The 20,862-nt window shown below is 50.4% G+C and overlaps 1 protein-coding gene across 1 annotated transcript; it reads right to left on the reverse strand.

The window, feature by feature from the left end:
• Positions 1-1,308: 1,308 nt before the first annotated feature.
• Ankdd1a (ankyrin repeat and death domain containing 1A) lies at positions 1,309-20,267 on the reverse strand. The gene is made up of 14 exons (XM_032911482.1): positions 20,193-20,267; positions 16,825-16,928; positions 14,790-14,888; positions 13,314-13,412; positions 11,044-11,148; positions 10,254-10,352; positions 9,231-9,329; positions 8,636-8,734; positions 8,216-8,314; positions 4,582-4,680; positions 3,712-3,810; positions 3,262-3,357; positions 2,548-2,752; positions 1,309-1,505 (listed from the first exon to the last, which is right to left on the reverse strand). The coding sequence occupies exons 1-14, from the start codon at positions 20,224-20,226 to the stop codon at positions 1,309-1,311; spliced, it is 1,533 nt and encodes a 510-aa protein (XP_032767373.1). The 5' UTR covers positions 20,227-20,267.
• Between the last annotated feature and the right edge of the window lie 595 nt (positions 20,268-20,862).

Below are 20,862 nucleotides of genomic sequence, written 5' to 3' on the forward strand. Positions count from 1 at the left end.
TCAAAAACACAAGGTATTCCATGACTGCTGGGAACAGACAGACAGACTGTTTCAAACAACAACAACAAGAAGAAAACCCCAAGATGGACAGTGCCTGGGGAGGAATACCCCACCAAGCGTCCTCTGGCCTCCACACACCCGTGACGCCAGCACATACATATGCACCCTCAGGAACACAACAAAATAAGCTGAGAGCTAGAAAGAAGGGCCACACTCCTGGGACACGATGACCCAGAAAACCTAGAATAGACCCATGGCCCATCCTTCAAAAAGTGCTGACATTTCCTGCTGGGCTCCATGGTTCGGTAGCGGCAGCTGGAGGTCCGTGTGCAGAGGCTGCCCGGAAAGCCCTTATAGACATCCTCTTCCGTGCAGGTAGTCTCCAGGCGTTCCCGAAGCTCACATGGCTGTACACCTCCTGGGGGCCGTGGGCTCACCGTTTGCCATCTTCCTGGTGCTTTCTGTAGAATGCAAGGCCCCTGTTACCTAGAGTTGCATCGGCCCTTCCTCCCTGGGTTGGTTTGTGTCCTAATTTCCTGTGAGTTTCGTGCTAAGAGAAGACACACTGCTATTCTTCAGATTATTTGGGAAGGTTGGAGAGATGGCTCTGTCTATAAGAACATGTGTTGCGGGGTTGGGGATTTAGCTCAGTGGTAGAGCCCTTGCCTAGGAAGCACAAGGCCCTGGGTTCGATCCCCGGCTCCAAAAAAAAGAACCAAAAAAAAAAAAAAAAAAAAAAAAAAAAAAAAAAAGAACATGTGTTGCTCTTGCAGAGAACCTGAGTTCAGATCCCAGCTCACAGCAAGAACTATTTTGCCTGTTGCTTCATAGCCAACATAGCCTCCGTGGCCTCCAGGAACTGCCTGGTAGCCACTCTGAAGCTGCCCATGTTGGTGGATAAGTCCACTGCTTAAGGATTTTTCATAAGCCAGCTTGCCTTTAATGGGGGATCAGTTCCACCACCTTTGATCCTGCTTGTCTGAAAGTCCCAAGACACTATAGGAGTCCCACATTAGTCATTTAGGATTAGAATAGTTAAGTATCTTGAGCTGGCTTCAGAAGGCTCGACTCAATGTTTAAGCCAGTTTGGGGCTCATCTCTCCTAATGTCTGTGAAAAAGAAGTCCCAAGACTTTCAGCCTTACTCCATACTAGAAGGCAGGGACAGCCAGGGAGGTAATGATTATAGTGTCATTGGTGGCTTTGGTGGCTGTGAAGGGCACAGGGTTTGCTGGCACAATTACAGGGCTAACCTACTCAAAGACACTGATGAGTAAGGACCAGTCTTTTTCAGTTTGCCCACGACCAGCTACACAGGGCTCTGGTCTGAGCAGCGCTTTGAGGGCCCAAGCATGGCAGCCGGGCCTTGCTTACCTGCCAAGTCTCTCCTGCCAATGGCCACGAGGCCCTCGAACAGTGCTTTGCTGGGGTTCTTCCCAGCTGTGGCCACACCATGCAGCCAGATGAGCAGCATCCGGTGACCATGCTCCTGGTAGCTCTTAGTTCCTGTAGAGGATGAGAGGAGAGGGCGCCTTGGCATCTTCCCAGCGCATGTGTATGCTGCCCTCTACTGCATCCTGAATACACCCAGCTGCAAAGACTCCCTTCTCTGCTCTAGGTGGCCTGGGTTGGAGGTTAGGGCACAGCTTCTCAGATGGAGGGGCTTGGTGACTGGTGTCTCAGGCTGTTCCATAGCCTAAGGTTTTCTCTGAGGTATCTACCTGCCTATGTGACTTAAAAAAAAAAAAAAAGAGCTTATTCCTCAAGGTACTAGGATACCCAATCATATGCATCATCTTTAACTGGTACAAAGGAACAAAAAGAAATCAAAACAAAGCGTATGGTGCTGGGGCAACGACTCCGTGGGCAAGATCACCCGGTGTGCAAATCAAATGTGAGGACTTGCCCTCACACCCACAGCACTCATGTAAAAGCTGGGCACGCCTCTGTGCGCCTGCAACCTCAGTTCTGGGAGTGTGGGATGTGTGGAGAAAGAAGCATCACTAGGGTTTGTCAGCCAGCAGCCAAGACAAAACCCAGCAAGCTCCAGCTTCAGTGTGACAGGAAGAGTGATGAAGCGGGACCCTCAGTGCCCCTCTCCATATGCACGTGCACACACATTCATATACATCACACACCCACATACCACACACACACACACACACACACACACACACACACACACACACACACACTGAGTCATTGCCCCAGCATAGCTTGCTTTATTTCTGTTTCTTTGTACCAAAATGTCTAAACTGATATTATGAGTGACAACAGTCATCTCTCTCTTCCCCTGCCTCCCCCACATGGGGAGTGGCGTTAGCTGAGGGTGGGTATGGTTCCAGCTGATTCTGCAAAATTCAAGGTCAAAAAGGAAGGTAGAATAGGGAGGCAGAGCCTGAGCAAGAAGCCCGGAGAGCTTTGGAAGTAGAGTGGGGCTGGGCCGTGGCTCACACAAGCTTCTTTCTCCAGCAGCACAGAACACGGAACTCACCTCACATGCCCACAACCACTGGCTGCCCGCGGGCAGGGCAGGGTAATGCCATACCTGTCCACTGTTGCTCAATGGCACAGACATGAGCCTCTGTGAACTGCCAGGAATAGGCCAGTTTCTTCCACTCATTGGGCCTCAGATACCGGGAGGCCAGTCGCCAAAGCACGGAGCGGAGCTGCTGCGTCTCCTGCCGATGGTCTTGCTTAAAGGTTAAGCTCTTCCTAGAGAGGTCGCTGCCATCCCTGCATGAAAGGTGGTCCTGTGGGGCAGATCCCAAAAGTGCAGGAGCCGTCTGGGGCCTGCAAGCTCCCCTCATGATATAGGTGTTACCCAGCCCGGGGACCTGAACCACCACAAGTCTGTGACTTCGTGACTGCCACCCCGTCTGACTGTGCCTTGCCTTGACCACTGGACCCCAACTCACTCACACCGTTCCTCCCGCTAGAACGCACCTCCCTGACTTTCAACCCATTGCCACAGACAAAAGAGCACTACTGTGCCAGCTCCCCCAGGAAGCCTCCAGCCGAGACCTCTCTGCTCTCACGCCATTTCTTTATCACATGAAGTTGATGTATTCGAACCAATTTATTCCCTGGCCAGGATCCTACCAGCACAGACGCAAGTCTGCCTTATCTCAGTGTGGCTGTTTGCTTGCCTATCGGGTTCCTCATACTCTTGATGGTACCCCAGGCAGAGATGACCACCCGCTTAGAGATAGGTTGAGGTTCCATGCACAGCCAAGGCTGGAGAGATCAATGGAGGTGGTACCTTCTCCCATCGGTAGAAACGATCAGCTTTTATGATCATGTCCACCAGGTTGATGTGGTTGCTACGGGCAGCCACTGCCAGGGCTGTTTTTCCTTGCTGCAAAGAACAGGCAGAGGGAGGCTTGTACAGGGTGGGAGTAGGGCAGGGCAGGGCTGCCTCTGGATTCACTACAAAACCTCCTGCCCAAAGGAAGTGCTTCCAGTGGTCCACATTGAGAAACAGAAAGGTTTTCTGGGCTGCATGGTATAGATGTGGAATCATCATCATCATCATCATCATCATCACCACCACCACCACCACCACCACCACCACCACCATCATCATCATCATCATCATCATCGCAGTGTTACTATTATATTTATTTGTATTTATTATTACTGGCCCTGGCATCTCGCCTGTCATGGAGGAAGCCTCACAGCTTGAAAGAGGGGCTGCTTAGAGCACAGGTACCTTATCTCTCAGGCTTAAGTCGGCTCCAGCAATGAGGAGCATCTCTGCTACATCCTGCCAGGCATGCTCGGCGGCAAGGTGGAGGGGAGTCTGCTGCCTCTGGAGAAAAGAAGAGGGGGGAAAGCAAAGCGTACAAAAAGCTTAGGGGGAGCCAGGCGCAGCCGCACATGCTTTTAATCCCGGCACTCGGGAGGCAGAGGCAGGGATCACAGATCTCTGTGAGTTCAAGGCCAGTCTGGTCTACATAGTAGGTTCTAGGACAGCCAGGACTACACAGAGACTCTGTCTCAAAAATAAACACACGAATAAACAAACAAACAAACAAACAAATAAATAAGTTAGAAGCTGGAGAAGTGGCTCAGGGGTTAAGAGCACTGACTGCTCTTCCAGAGGTCCTGAGTTCAATTCCCAGCAACCACATGGTGGCTCACAACCATCTGTAATGGGATCCGATGCCCTCTTCTGGTGTGTCTGAAGACAGCCACAGTGTACTTATATATAATAAATAAATAAATCTTTAAAGCAAATAAATACAATACAATACAATACAATACAATACAATACAATACAATACAAAGAGGCTGGAGAGGTGGCCCAGCGGTTTAGAGCAAGCACTGTTCATCAGAAGAGCCCACATCAGATGGCCCACAACTGCCTGTAACTCCAGCTCCAGGAGACTTTCTCCTCCTCTGGCCTCCCAGGGCACCTGCACATAGGGAGCACACACTCACACAGACACTCACACTCACATGCACGCACACGAATAAAATTAGACCAACAACCTTGGAAAGCTAAAAAGGGAAATTAATTTCTCGACTCTAGGGCATGCTGGGAGACCCTTGGGTCTGAATGGCTTTTGCAGTCACTCACAATGTCCACTGCATCCAGATCACTGTGGGCTTCTATGAGGAGCTGAACAAGGCCAGGGAAGTTGTGCTTCACAGCAAGGTGCATAGGAGTGGTGCCCTGCTGTGGGACAGACACACAGATCAGTCACTTGCCCCCTCCTCCAGGACTGCAGATTGGAGGTACGGTGGGGTCAGTCTGGCCACTTGGTCTCTCAAACAATAGAGGTGACCAGAGGCAGGCACCGCCACAGTGCCTGGAACTGCAGGCCTGACTGAGGGTAACAGTCTTCGTGCAGGTTAGAGAGCCTTGAGTATGCGTGCACGGCTTAACCTTGGCATACCTGTTTTTCTGCTCTGCTCCACCCTCCTCTGCTACTCCTATCTGACAAGTGACGGTTGCTAAGGCTCCTTGTAGCAACACCAGCTTCTGATTCTCTATCGCATTAAATCTGCATAGTGGTCTAAGAACCACACAAGAAGGTTTGTGTCCTTGTGAGGGTCTGCGTCTCAATTCACAACCCAAGCTAGGAGGTGCCTGGGGAGGTGCCTTACCACAGTGATGTATGAACGATGAATGAATGAATGAATGAATGAATGAGGAATGAATGAATGAACGAGAATGGTCAGGCACCTAAAGGAGACCTTACACAAGTCAACACTTATCTAAGGCCTTGTTCAGGGCTGAGGAACACCATTCCCAACAGCCACCCGAGGCCTCCTGAGTAATGACAATGTGAAGGGGCCACAGCACCCGCCTCTCTAGGGGCCAGTGACACCCACGCTATGCAATAGTACCAAGCCAGTGAGGTATAGGCTGTAGACCTACACACATAATAAAATATATACTTATATATTGAACATGTAAAGACCAACGACTGTCATTAGGTGTATCAGTATTTTAAATAATTAATTAAATAATTATTGTTTTAAATAATTAATGTTATTGTCTTAGATTTGTTTACTTTTATGTGTATGAATATTTTGCCTGCGTGTATGTCTGTGCAACATGTGTGTGCCTGACCTAGTGAACATCAGAAGCAGGTGTCAGAACCCCTGGAACTAGGGTTACAGATGGTTACGGGCCACCACGTGAGTACTGGGACTCGAACCTGGGTCCTCTCCAAGAACGACAGCGCTCCTAACCACTGAACCAATCTCCAGCCCGATTTTCTTATTTTAAAGATTTATTCTTTTTAACTCATGTGCTTGCATGTCTGTCCGTGTGAGAATCGAGACTCGTGCAGGGGCCTGTGGAGGCCAGGGTATACCAGCCCCGGAGCTGGAGTTCTCAGCAGAGGTCGTGAGCCACTAGACATGGGTTCTGGAAACAGAGCCTGGATCCTCCGAAGCAGCAAGTGGGCTTTACTGCTGAGCCGTCTCTTCAGCCTCCGCTTGTTAGCGTGTTAGTTTATGTTTGAGGCAGGGTCTCACTGTGTAGCCCTGGCTGGCCTGGAATGCGCTCTGACCAGGCTGGCCTCAAACTCCCAGAGATCCGCCTGCCTCTGCCTCCCGAGTACTGGGATTAAAGGCGTGCACCCCTACCTCCAGCCCATAAAACAACACCATGTAAAAGATGTCCTGTTCACAGTGACAGCCAAGCAGGGCATGTATTGGAAGACATATATTTTGGATCCCCAGAACCCACAGTGGGGGGAGAGACACGTGTACTCTGAACACACGTAATAATAATAGATAAAGATTTTTGTTGTTTTTGGTCTTTCTAGATAGGGTTTCTTTGTGTAGCCTTGACGGTCCTGCTCTGTAGACCAGGCTAGCCTCAAACTCACAAAGATCTGCCTGTCTCTGCCTCCCAAGTGCTGGAATTAAAGGCATGAGTCACCTCTGTCTGGCAATAAATACATGAATTTTAAAAAGAGAAGTGTAAACTGGTCACCAAAGCACCGCCGTCAGTAAGAAAGGGTAATCGGATGACCTGTGAGCAACGCCTGACACCCGTGGGTGGAGCGTCTAGACTGGAGTCAGAACTCTGAGATCTTCATGGCCAAAAGCCGCGAGCATCTCCTTTCCCAAGGAACTGCCTTAGCTTAGAGTCTTGGGTAAAGGTACCGCTGTGCATTTGGGGAAAATGTAGGAGGGAACAAAGAAAAGTTCTCAGGTCAGATGTGGTGGTGCACACCTTTGACTCCAACACTTGGGAGGGAGGCAGGAGGGACTTTGTGAGCTCGAGGACAGCTTGGTCTATATAGCAAGACACTGTCTTAAAAGAAAAAAATGTTAACTTGTTAAAACGGCAGAATACAATTAATTTGAATATAGGGAGAAAGGCATTCTCGATCCCCAAGCCCTAGAAAACCAACACTGGAATGGCCAGGCTGTTTTTACAACCACTTAAAATTCATATTTTTAGCCAGCCTGTGGTGGCACGCATCTTTAATCCCAGCATGTGGAAGGAAGAGTCAAGTGGGTCTCTGAGTTTGAGGCCAGCCTGGTGTACAGAGCAAGTTCCAGGACAGCCAAGGCTACACACAGAAACCCTGTCTCAAAAAATAAAAACAACAAAAAAATTGTATGTTTTTCAGCTATATAATGAGTACCAGGCCAGTCAGGGACACAAATCAAGCCTGTTTCAAAGGAAAGGAGGGAAGGGGAAAGGACTTCTTTACTTCTAATTTAAAAATATTTACAGTGGGTTGGGGATTTAGCTCAGTGGTAGAGCGCTTGCTTAGGAAGCGCAAGGCCCTGGGTTCGGTCCCCAGCTCCGAAAAAAAGAAAAAAAAAATATATATATATATTTACAGCTTTTGGGTCAGTAAGATGGCTCAGTGGGTAAGATGCTTGCTGCTTGAAGACCTGAGTTTGATCCCAGGAACCACACTCACAGTGGAAGGAGAGAACCAATTCCTATCTGTTATTCTCTGACCTCTACTTGTGAACAGAGAGAGACAGAGACAGGGAGAGAGAGAGACAAGGAGAGACAGAGGGAGGGAGAGAGACAGGGAGAGACAGAGGGAGGGAGAGAGGTATATCTTGGAGATCTGTATCTCCTTATTTACATAGTGATAATAAATCCTACAGATATGAAAACAGGCTTAGTGAAGTCAGTTTGCAAGTGGTAGGCAGTGCCAGAGCTCAAGGACAGGATCTCTCTCTCTCTCTCTCTCTCTCTCTCTCTCTCTCTCTCTCTCTCTCTCTCTCTCTTTCACTTTTCACACACACACACACACACACACTCTCACTCACATACACTCACACACTCACTCACACATACTCACACACATACACTCACACACACACTCACACACTCACTCACACACACACACACACTCTCACACACTCTTACTCACACACACTCACACTCTCACTCACACACTCTCTCTCTCTCTCTCTCTCTCTCTCTCACACACACACACACACACACACACACACACACACACACGATAAATAAAGAGAGAATATAACTAAGTGGCTGGGTCTGCCAATTGTAGTGAATTCAGCTGGGAGGGTGGCCAAGCTTGGTTTCAACCCTGCTCCTGACAAAAGATCAGAACAGGACATGCCACTTTTCCCTTAGTCCCTGCCCCACCCCAACCCCACAGCCCACAGGACTGAAGTGCCTAGCTTTCCCTCCTGTGCTTAATGAATACAGCTTCGGAACACTGCTGTGCGGATCCTTCCAATCCAGGCCCAACACTTACCTTGTCAGCCACATCTGTGCGCCCTCCTGCCTTGACAAGTGCTCGGGACATGTCCTCGGAGCCACTGCGGGCTGCGTAGTGGAGGCAGCTCAGCCCTTTCTGGAGAGAAACATGCATCAGGGCAATTTTCCAAGGCTCTCTCATGTGGGTGTGACGGGGCAGCTTGGGATTCATATGCCATTCAAGTCTCATGGCAGGAGAAATCTGTGATTTGCGCAGCCCTTGTGATCTGCGAAGAGCTCACTGTGGCCTTTATTCATTGACTTTTGCTAGGCTGCATAGCTGAGCCACGAAGAAACCAAGACCAAGACCCAGGGTGACTGCCTTAAAGCTTCCGCTCACAGAACATTTAGGAATTAGCTATTTATAACTGTGACTCAGTAGCTCGGGGCAGGGAAGCCATCAGAAAGGGCTGGCTACCTGGGTGAGGGCATTCACGTTGCTCCCAGCACTGAGGAGAAACACCACGCAGTCCGCGTGGATCCCTTCAGCGGCTGCATGCAGAGCAGTCAGGCCCTCCTAAAACGGGGAGAGAATGGAGACCGGAGAAGCTGAAGCCAAGTCTATGAAGGGCACATGACTCTGTTCTGGCCATTTGAGCTCTCAACCACCTACTAGTGAGAACAAGAGTGAGGGTTACCTGAGCCCACACTGATGGTCTCACTGTGCTGAACGTATATACCAGGCTGACTGTCATCAACACCTCTGTCCGTGCACTCCTCGTCCCTTAAGTCACCTCTCCCTCACTAGTCTAGTCCCTCCTAGGACAGAAAGTCACTCCTGACCATCTGGGTGGTGGCAACTTCTCATGTTTTGACAATCCAGCCTATCCGACTCCCTGCTCGGTCAGGTCCCTGGGCTTCTGCCCACCACCTCCTGGTAGCTGTGAGAAAATGCCCTCAGCTTCTTGCTCCAGGTCACTACCAAGACGAAGTCGCACTGCACCACGGGTGGGGCCTCCTCAAAGGCAGAGAGCATCTCATCTGTCTGTGCACGTCCCCAGAAGGTGACTCACTGTGTTCTGTTCTTCCAGGTCTAGCCCAATGTCCACAAGTCTCTGTAGCACATCCATGTGGCCCTGGCTGGCAGCCAGGTGCAGGGCCGTGTTCCCGTCCTGCCGGAAGAAGACGGCTCGAAAGGCTCACAGACACAGGGTCCCCGAATATGTATGTCAGTGTGTCAGAGAATCCCTACCAGAGCTGCCCCACCCCCACTTCATTTTACAGGCACAGAAGTTCAGGCCCAGAGTGACATGTTCAGGATTACATAGCAAGTCTGGCAAGCGTCATGCCTGTGCACTACCAAAGCCATAACCAGGAGCATTCTCAAGTCCTCCCACCCCACTCTTGTTCCTTATGATTCAAGGCAGGTTCAATAAGGGCTGGGAATGTAGCTCAGTGGGTAGGGTGGTTGCCTAGCGTGCACAGGCCCTGGGTTCAATCCCCAGGAGTACATACACCATGCGTGGCAGTGCTAACTATAAATCCAGTGCTTGGGAGATGGGGGGCAGGAGGGTGAAAAGTTCCAGGTCGATTTCAGGTACACACTGAGCTTGAAGCCAGCCTGGACTACATGAGACTATCTCAAAGGAAGAAAGAGGAGGGAGGCGAGAAAGAAAGAAAAAGAGAAGAAAATTCATCCTGGGCATCTTATACCCTACCAGCTGGCTCACGTGCACTGGCTCACATGACACATTCTGGTCTTTTGGGGCCTTTCCCTCTACCAGAACTCAAGTCAGAAGTAGGCGTTAGGAGGCTGGAGAGATGACTCAGTTTTAAGGGTACTTGTTGCTCTTCCAGAGTGCCTGGGTTCAATTCCCAGCACCTACATTAGCCTCACAGCCATCTGACACCCTCTTCTGACTTCTGAGGGCACCAGGCATGCCACGGCACACACATACTCAGGGAAATCAACACACACATAACAAAGAGTCTGAAAACAGAGATAAGGAGTAGGGTCTCAGAGATGCCGGGACTAAGAAGGCGCAGGGCTGCTGCAGCCTGGTCAAGAGTTTTAGCGTTACTCTCAGTCACCGTACCTTGTCCTTGACACTGTGGTCACAGCCAGAGCCCACGAGGAAGTCCAGAGCATCCAGCTGTCCATGTTCAGCAGCTCTGTGAAACGCTGTTCTTCCCAGCTGGCCGGAAGACGAGGGACAATGAGCCTCCTCACACCAGAGCCCACGCCTACCGTGACCCCGACCTCTGCTTTCCCCTCTCTCTGTACTTGTACCTGCCTCTCCCCACCCCATTCCCCCTGCTGCCTCTTACCCAGCCTCAGCTTCTAAACAACAGCCCCTTTGTTGGGAGAAGCTCCCCCTTCTACTGCAGCCCTTCAGGGCCCTGCTGCCTGCCACCTAAAGACGAAATCCTCAGGTTTGAGACAGAACTCCATGGGGACCTTCCCAGCCTCTTTGGCTTTCCCTCTCATGATTCTGGTCCACCAGAAATCACACCTTCAGAGTTTTTTCCTGCCCTTAAAGTTCCAAGGATGCTTTCCACCCCTTTCCAATGACTCTAAATCTCTCCTTCCCTAAATGAACCCATCTCCAGGAAGCAAACAACAGGTTCCTTTCTCTGGCCTGTTTAGTCCTTGATGGGAATGAGCGCCAACCATGTTCTGTTTCCATCCCGCCCATCCAGGAACCCTCAGGTTCCCTCTAGGGACACTCAAGGTAGAGTACGGTTTTTCTAGCTGATCGAAGAATGCACTCCAGATGTGCAGAGCCTGAGCCAATAGAATCTATCATCAGTGCACCAACTAGTAGGGTACACTCAGTAAGTCCCAGCCGGTGGAAGAGTTGAATGAGAGCTTTGCATGGATCTTACCTTGTCTGCATGGTCCAAGGCCACATCCTCCAGGTCTTCCATGATGAAGGCTAGCACAGGCATGTGGCCTTTCTGAGCAGCACAGTGTAGTAAGGTCAAACCATCCTGGAAACAAGCCCAAGGGGACCCCTGGAGTCTCACCCTGTCACCCAGCACACAGCTTTCCATGGCAACCATGCTGTCCATGATGAACAGAGCTAGGCATGACCGGGTGAGACAGCCAGCATCCAGGATGCCTGGCTCCACGCTCCTCAGCTCTGGTTTGGGGCCATTCAGTTACCTTTACCTCTCTGAGTCTGCATTTGTGCACAGACCGCCTCCATGTAGAGCACAGGGGAAGTGTGCACACATCTCTAGCTGGCCTAGAACTCACTCTGTAGACCAGGCTGGCCTCAAACTCACAGAGATCCTCCTGCCTCAGCCTCCCAAGCCTCCCAAGGTTTTTCTCTATCATGCCTAACTAGGAAACATTTTATAAACAGGAAAAAAAAAAAAGATTCCAAACTGTAAGGTGAGATCACACAGCACAAGAACATCCTTCTGAGGAACTGTGTGAGAATTCTAGGCCCCAGCCTCCTTCGTACTGCTGCAAATGAAGAACGCAGTGACAGAGCTGGAGAGATGGCTCAGCAGTCAAGGGCAGGGTGCTTCTCCAGACGACCTGGTTCAGTCCCTAGCACGTCAAAGGCTTACACCTGCTTCTAGCTCCAATTCCAAAGGATCCGATGTTCTCTGGCCTCTTAGGGTACCTAAACATAGGTTTTGCATGTAAACTCATGCAGGCACACACTAGGGCACACACACATGAACAAAACATGAAGCCATGAATGAGTGCTCAGTGTAAGATTGCTAAAACTGACCTCCCAATCTCCCAGGGAGAATAAAGGCCAGATGTGCTGTGCAGGATCTGGAGACAAGAGGCCTTTGGGGGGCGGGGTAGAAAGAGAGAGGTCTCTTGAGTAATATTTAATTTCCTGAGTGGTATTTAAATGGGGCAGACTTACAAAGGACTAATGACCCAGGACTTCCATCCCTGGCTGCATTAAGGTTGTAGCCCCTGAAGTGCAGTTTGTCCTTTTAAAAAATATGTTTTAGAGCCAGCATTTAAGAACGCTTGTTGCTCTGGGTCCCAGGTTTCCATCACCCACATGGTGGTTCACAGGATTCCTAAAATGGGTGAGTGGGGGCACATTTCTTCCAAGGGTTCAGAGAGAAGGTTTGGTTAGGTTTACCGGAGTTACACACAGTTGTGAACTGCTGTGTGGGGGCTGGGAACTGAACTTCTGGCTTCAGCATCTTTCGTTAGCCCTTCTCTGCCCACGTGATCTCCTGTGATCACAAAGGGCCTGAGTGGATAACCCAGGGGAAACAAAACCTTCCCCCTTCAAGATCTACAATCTCATTTGTAAAATTCCTTTTGTCCTATTAGATCCTGTGAGTTCACGGGTCTGAGATTAGAATATAGACATCTTTTGGCACCATAGAAGGAAACCAATTTGGGGATAGGGCTCAGTAGATAGACTGATAGCTTAGTGTGCACAAGCCCTGGGTTCCATCCCCAGCACAGAACAAATGAGGTGTGGTGGTATGCACCCGTAATCCTTGAACTCGGATGGTGGAGGCTGGATCATCCTCAGCTATGAGCAGTTCAGGGACAGCCTGGGCTACATGAACCCCAGTGGAGGGGATTCCAGGCACCCAGATTTGTGAGACTCTGCTCCCTTAAGTCACTCACACACCAAGTACTGAAGGAAGCCAGATCCCTAAGGAGCCAGCACCCACCCAGCCTGGGACATTATGCCCACAACTGATCTTGCTTCTCCCATTACTTCGAGGTACATAAGTACACCCTCCTTTTCAACCCTCCTTTCCAAATGGGAAACAAGCTTGGGTGCTAAAGTAACCACCCAAGATCTAAGAGTTGGTATCCAGGTTTCCAATCCTTCCTTCTGGCCACCCTGAGAATGAGAAAGGCAGAGCCTGACAGGAGACCTCAGGAAGACCTCCTGCCTCAGCTCACCTTCCTAACGCCCCAGCTGTGAATATTGAAAACAGCTGGCAGACAGTGGAGACTTTCCACCCAGAGCGGGGAGGGGTACAACAACCAGATGAGAGAGAGTTGCCTGGTAAAAACACCCCTGACCTGTCTCCAGCCTAGGGAGTGGGAGTGAAGGTTCCAGAAGGCTAGGCAAACCACCACAGGCAGAAGTAGGTGGGAAACGGGTGAAGAGTGAAGGCAGAGGGGTTGGGGCTGCTGCCTGAGGCCTTACCTTGCTTTCCCAGTGGACCTTGGCCCCAGCATTGACCAGGATCTGCACAATCTGCAGGTGGCCGAACCAGGCAGACAGGAGGAGTGCGGTCATTCCAAACTGGGGGAGAGGACACAGGGTGGTGAGGAGAAAGGGAGGAGGCAGAGGCGTGGCTGTGACCACATGCCAAACCATTCATCTATAGGTACAGATCAGTTCAGAGAGTCCTAAGCTTTAGACATTTAAAAGCAAAATTTTTTGCTGGTATTTTAAGCAGATTTATTTATGTTGTTTTACATGTATGAAGGTTTTGCCTGTATACATGGACCATGTACATGCCTGGCACCAGAGGAGGCTAGAAGAAGCTATCAGATCCCTCAGGACTGGATTTATAGATGGTTGTGAGCCACAGTGTGGGTTCTAGGGATCAAACCTGTTCCTCTGTAAGAGCAACAAGTGCTCTAAAACGCCAAGCCATCTCTGCAGCCCCAGGTTTGCTGTTATTAAACCAGAGGCTAATAGACTATCGGAAACTTTCTTTTGCTAGATAGAACCTAAAAATAAAACAGGTGACATGGATTCTTACTGCCCCTTCAATAGCGGGACCTCTGAAAAAGAAAATGTTTGGCAAGAACAGACCCCAAGTTTGTTTGGATTTTTTTATTTTGCTTTGTTTTCTTTGAGATAGGTGCATACGTAGCCCAGGCTGGCCTCCAGCATGGCTAAGGATGACTTTGGCCTCCTGATCCTCCTGTCTGAACCTCTGAAATGCTGAGATCAAAGGTGTGTGTTACTACGTGCAGCTTATATCGAGTGTGCACACAGTGGAGCCCGTGTGGAGGTGAGAGAGCTTTGCCCTTAGCTCTGTTCTCCCACACTTCTATGGCTTCCGAGGACCGAATGGTTGAATTTAAGATCCCAGGTTTGCACAGCATCCACCTTCACCCACCAGGTTATCACCTGCCCTTGCTTGTTGGCTTACTTTGAGACAGGGTCTCACTATCCCTGGATGGTCTGGAACGCGCTACATAAACCAGGCTGGCTTCAAACGCACAGAGATCATTGGCCTCTGCCTCCTAGACTTTGAGATTAGAGGTGTGTGACACACATCCAGTGGTTTCTTTATTTATTTATTTGGATATTTAGTTGACGTTTAGTTTGGGGACTAAGCATGTAACAGAGTTGGAAAAGTGCTTGCCTAGCATGCATGAGGCCCTGGTTGCAATCCCCAGCACCTCGTAAACTGTGCATAGTGGTGACATCTGTGGTCCTAGCTCTTTGGAACTCTTAGGGAATGGACGCAGAAGGAACACAAGTTCAAGGTCAGCCTTGAACCAGCTTGGGCTCCCTGGACCTTCTCTCTAGTCTCTCTCTCTTTCTCTCTCTCTCTCTCTCTCTCTCTCTCTCTCACACACACACACACACACACACACACACACACACACATACACACACACACACACACACACACACACACACACACACACACCACCCCACCGAGTCCACGTCATCCACAGCAGCCCCGTGCTCCAGGAGCAGCCGCACAGCCTGCTCGTGCCCAGCACCTGCAGCCCAGTGTAGGGCCACTCTGCCCACCTGCCAGGAGAAGAGGAAAATTGTCACTATGCCCGCCTGCTTGGCCTGCCCCCAGCCCCCTCCCTACCAAGACAGCTGGCCTGCAGGGAAGAAGGACTGTTGGTGGCTATGGTGACCAGCTGGCTGGGGACCCAGCCCTTCTTGGGGTCCCGTCTCACTGACATGGTACAAATCATAAGACACACTGACCGGGCCCATCTGTCCCTGCCTGAGACTTCACAGCTTCTTCCCACTGCTCTTGGACCTACAAGACTCAGTGTGGCCTGGCACTGACCCCCACCCGCCATTGCTTCTCAGAGGGGCCAGATGGTTTCCAGCTCCAAACCTTTCTTCCTACTGGGAAGCCACATGTGATCTAAGACAGCTCTCAAAGTCCCCAAGGGAAACAGCGTGTCTGGTTCTTCCTTCACAGTGAGCTGACACGGCCTGGCCGACTGGCTCACTCTCTGCCACCCTGGGAGCTCATTCTGGTTTCTGGCCCTCAGTCCATGTGAGCATACTGGGCCACCAGCCTCCATCTGTGGAGTCTCTGCCCCCTCAGCTCATGAGAGTCAGCAAACAGAAAATCTACTTTTCTGTGTAATCTCCGGAGACTTGACCTTTCCTTTTCAGAGCTTCTGCCACACCATCCCCTCTACCTAAAACAACAGGTTCCACCTCACTCTGTGGAAGCTTTCTGGGATATCTCCAGGTGGGACAAAGCGGACCCCTCCCTGTGCTTACAGGACAGTTTATCACAGTGGGAATGAGGTCATTGGTTTGCTGTCTTTGCTACCCCACCAGATTCCATGGGTTCTGCTCTGTTCCCAGCACCTAGCACAGGGTAACCTTAGTGAATGAATGAATGAACGATGAATGAATGAATAAATAAATGAGCCAATTTGTGAATACATTGAATCAAAGGATGAGGACACCAATAAGTGTGTAAGCCAATATAACTAGTGAAAAGATGAATAATGGATGGATGGATGAGTGGATGGATGGATGGATGGATGGATGGATGGATGGATGGATGGACAGACAAAGCACTGTCATTCCACAAGGCCATGCTTCCCTGCAGGTACTTACTTGTCAGGGAGCTGAGACCAAAGCTTCAGTCACCAGTCACATGCTGCATGACCTTAAGTAACCTGTCTCTGCCCCATTGCACCTGCCTTGACCTATACACAGGGTCAGTACTTCCTTCTCCCCACATCTCTTCAGACCTGAATGATGGCCACCGAGCAGCTGGGACGCTCTGAAAACCAGAACCCTGAAGACACACTCATAACTCTTGCTAGTATCCCTACCCCCCCAGGCTGGCTCTGAAGACTGAAGTCCGCCATGCTGATCACCCCGGACGGTGCAGCCTCTGCAACCATCAAGGATCCTGCACCCTATGCCTGCTAATCGTGACCTAGTGCATCACCCAAGAAGTCCCTCAGAGCCAGAAGCTCCCAGTCAGAGCGGGGCCACCCTCTGGATATCTGGGCCTGTCTTAATGTCCACTTAGAAGACATGCTCCTTCCTCTATCCTCTTCCCCAGCAAGACCATGGGCCCTACTGCTCCCCTGCCTGACTACCAGACTACCATGATGGGCCTGTGCCTCCTCAGCTTTTCACACACAGTGGGTTCAGCTGGGGTTAAGAGAGCCAAACTCGACTGCTGCCTCACACACACTCTCTGGAGTCTGGAGCCTGGTCCCTCATGGTCCCCAGACCCCTGCCCACTGCACCGCTCCACCTTTGCCTTGTAGATGTGCCTTCCAGATGGGCCACACAGATTCATAACCAGAGCTCTGGAATTGCCAAAGCCCAGCTTGGAATCCTGACCCTCAGACCAGTTCAGGCAATGGACCCAGCATGGGCCTTCCCACAAGTCAGTTCATGCAAATGCACCTCCTCTGGCACAGACTTGTCCCATGGGGTGTACGGTCAGTCATTCGGTCATACTCACGTGGTTTCTAGCCCTGACGTTAACCCTCTTCCCAAGCAGCTCCTTCATCTTCCCCACCTGATTGTTGCGTGAGGCCTCATGGAGCTGTCTCTCCAGGGGAAGCACTGAGGAGAAAGGGGTAGGGGGTGGGATGAGAGGAAGGGACCCCCACACTCTTAGGTGTGGTTTGGCAATGGTTGGATCATTCCCAACCTTTGACCACTTTTGACTTAACCCAGGTTAGATGACAGTGCGGATTTAATGTGCCACCCTGAGGGAGATCAGAGGTGGAGACTCCCATTTTTAGAGCTTCTCATTCCTCCACCTCTTTTCTCCTTGCCCCTTAATTTTAACCCTTTCACCTTCACGTCTGCCCGACTGGCAGGTTCCCTATATTCTCTGTCCCTTTCAAAGCATCTTCAGGGCACAGGAAGGATGGCTTAGGGAAAGTACCTTGTAAATGTGACATCTGAGCAACTGGGCTCAGATCCCTCGAACTCAATTTAAAAAGAAAAGAGTGGACTGTCAAGGCGGGTCAGAGAGTAAATGCTTGCTGCCAAGCCTGGCCCCTGAGTTTGATACCCCGGACCTGCACAGTAGAAAGGAGAAAATTTTCTTCTGCAAGTTGCCCTCTGACATCTACATGAACACTCTGGTACAAACATACCTTCCTATACACAAAAGCAATAAATAAAAATGTACTTTAAAAGACGGTCAAGAGTTAAGGGCACTACAGCTCCTCCAGACGCTGAGTTCAGATCTCGGCAGCCATCTTGGAAGGCTTACCTCTGCCCATCACTCTAGCTTCAGGGGATCGACACTTCCTTCTGGCCTCTGAGGCACCCACCCATTCACTTATTCACACACAGACATGGACACTCATGCAAAAAAAATCTATAAAAAGGAGTGGGGGGAGAGTGTGAGATGGCTCCTTTGGTAAAGACATTTGCTACCAAAGCTGACAACAGCCCAAACTCAATTCCCAAGACCCACATAGTGGAGAGAAAGAACTGACTCCCAAAAGTTAGCCTGTGACCTCCACAGGCACATCACGAGTGCCTGCACATACGCGTGTGCAAACACATACACAGACACAGACACACAGACACACACACAAATATAGATAGATAGAGATGATAGATAGATAGATAGATAGATAGATAGATAGATAGATAGATAGAATGATTAATGTAAAAGAAAGCTCGAGATAGCTCAGTAAAAGTGAAGGTGTTGGCATGCAAGCCTGACAACATGAGTTCGATTCCCAGGGCTCATGTGAAGAGCCAATTGCAGTGGAGTGCATCTGTAATTCTGGCATCAATTGCAGTGGAGTGCATCTGTAATTCTGGCATCAGCTAGGAGGCAGAAAGAGAAGAACTGCCAGAAGCTTGCAGGGCAGCCAATCCGGAGCATGCACCACAGTTTGGCAGAAACTGCAAGGGAGATGCTGCCTCAAAAGCAAGATAGAAGGAGAGAATCAACTCCTGAAAGTTGTTCCCTTCCCTCCACACACGAGCCTCGTCCTTTGTGCATCCAGGGACAGATGGTCAGTGTCTGGGCAGGGAGAGCATGCACTGAAGTGACCGAGTTAGAATGATACCTTGCCTGTCCGTGCTGCTCGCCCCACACATCTCCAGCCTCAGCGATGCACACCAGGCTCTCTGACCCCTGAGATTGTGTGAGCGTTGGTTCCTCTGCTCAGAACCACACCCCCTTAAGTTCCCTGCTCTCCCTTCGGCTGGGAGAATCCTTAAGGATCCTTTGACCCCAGCAGAACTCTGTGACCCCTCTGAAAGAATTGGCACCTTGCTAGTGTAGTGGTGCACGCTCAGGAGATGAAGGAGGGCCAGGAGTTCAAGGACAGCATCAGCAAGTTGAAATCCAATGTGAGTTACTTGAGAACAGGTCTCATAAAAAGGTGGGGCTGAGGGGATGACCTGGAGGTGGCGCGGTGCTTAGGTACAGTTGCTGCTCTTACAGAGAACTTGAGTGTGGTTACCAGCACCCAGGTCTGGTGATTGGTAACTGCCTATAACCAAGGTCTAGGGGATCTGACGCCCTCTTCTGGTTTCTTTATGTACACATAAGTGCACGCGCGCGCGTGTACACACACACACACACACACACACACACAAATAAATACATAAAAATAACAAAGCAAGGCACATGCCTGTAATCCCAACACTTGGAGGGAGATCTACGAACTGGTCTACACAGTAAATTCAAAGACACCCCCCAGAAATACACTGTGAGAATCTGTCTCAAAAAATAATAAAATAAATAATGAAACAAAAAAAAATGTTAAAGCCCTACTTAGGCTTAAGGGAGCCCAGCACCCATTTCTCACTCATCTGGGTGGATGGCAGCAGCTGGCTACAGCAGTTTGAAGTCCAGTGGGCAGGTCTATGGGGATTTGAGAAAGCACTCCTGGGTTCAGTGGCCTGGGCAGCAGACTAAGACTTCTCAACGGAGGTGATGGCTCAGTCCTCTTCCCTCTTCCCTCTTCCAGGCAGGGGTCTAAGGTCTCCCAGGAGAGCAGCGTGGGAAGCTACATGTATGCTGCCCACACATCTAGAGATCCTGGTTCTGAGTACATCTAAAAGAGGCTCCCGAGTTCCTTGCCTCACTCAAGGCTAGGGCTGACCACAGCACCTCTTTCCTAGGTCCTGGTTCCTCCTTTGATATGGTGTCTACCCCCCATTTTATTCTGGGTGGACTGGGATCTTTAAGTGTTTGTTTTGGTGGTGGTGGTGGCCGCTGACGGGGTCCCTTGTAGCCCAGGTGGCCTTGGATTCCTTGGTTAGCCAAGGAGGGAAGATGATGGTGAATTCCTGATCCTCCTGCCTCTACTTCCCCAGTGCTAGGATTACAGATGTGTGCCACCATGCCTGCTTTTACATGGTGCTTGCGACGGAACCCAAGGCCTTGGGCATATTACACAAACATTCTACCCACCAAGCTGTGTGCGCTCCTATTCCTGATTTCAGCACTTCTACCAATATACAGTCACGTGACCTCACCCTGACCCTTGGCTTTCTCATCTGAAAAAAAAAAAAATGGAGATGGCAGTAGGCCCGACCCAGATGGTGGCCTGACCTGCTTTAAGACCTGCCTCACAAAGCAAGTTATTAACAAGGATCGCTGTCACTCCCGCCTTGCGGTGTTCAGGACACCGAGTCCCAGATGTGCAGCCACTGCGCCCTACACCTGTGCGACATTCTTCTGTTTTTCTTTTTGTTTTTTTGGTTTTTTTTTTCCTCCCCAGGAGCCACAGAGAAAACCGAGACACAGGGGGCCAGGCAAGAGCCCTCTGTGAACCTGGCATCCTCCCACCAGGCTCCGTTCTTCCCGCCCTCACAATTCCCCCGCCCGCAGCACCGGGGACTTACAGCCGTGGGTCTCCCAAGACAGCTCCTCCTCCATCCTGCTGTTCCGCGCTGCGCTCTTGCTAGATGCTTAGTTGCCAGGGTGAGGAGAGCGCAGAACCGGGAGCGCGCAGAGCGGGTGGGGGGGTGGGGGGGTTCGGTATCTCTCTGTAGCTCCTGCTTGCTCTCAATCCATCTGTGAATCCGACCCGAGTACCCGCAGCTTCCACCCCCGATCTGTGCCTTCAAGCTGCCCCAGGTCCCCTGCACGCAGCTCCCCAGGGACCCTCCCAACCTTGATGCCTCAACAGGCCCTCCCACTTTGGACACTTCAGACCCCCACTACCTCACCAAGCCTACAGACATAAGACAAAAGATGTATTCACGATCAGAAAAATCGGGTTACAACAAAAATAAGATATCAATTACATTACTTAGATTGGCCAAAACCAAACGCAATCAAACAGAAACGCGGAGAAGGCTAAGCAGTGCCAGATGCCAGAGCAGAAGGTGCAGCTGTCCCAGCGAGAGTGCTCTGCTAGGGGCAACAGCCTAAGGCTGGCATTCTGGAAACCCGGTTGGCAGGAAGGAGGGGAAAGACTTTTTAACCCGAAGGAAGTAAAATAAATGAAAGCTAAACAAATCAATGAAATTAACATTGTAAAAATTCCTTCCAGCAAAACGAACCACCCTC

Source organism: Rattus rattus, chromosome 8 (genome assembly GCF_011064425.1).
Source record: "Rattus rattus isolate New Zealand chromosome 8, Rrattus_CSIRO_v1, whole genome shotgun sequence".
Classification (NCBI taxonomy): Eukaryota; Metazoa; Chordata; class Mammalia; order Rodentia; family Muridae; genus Rattus; species Rattus rattus.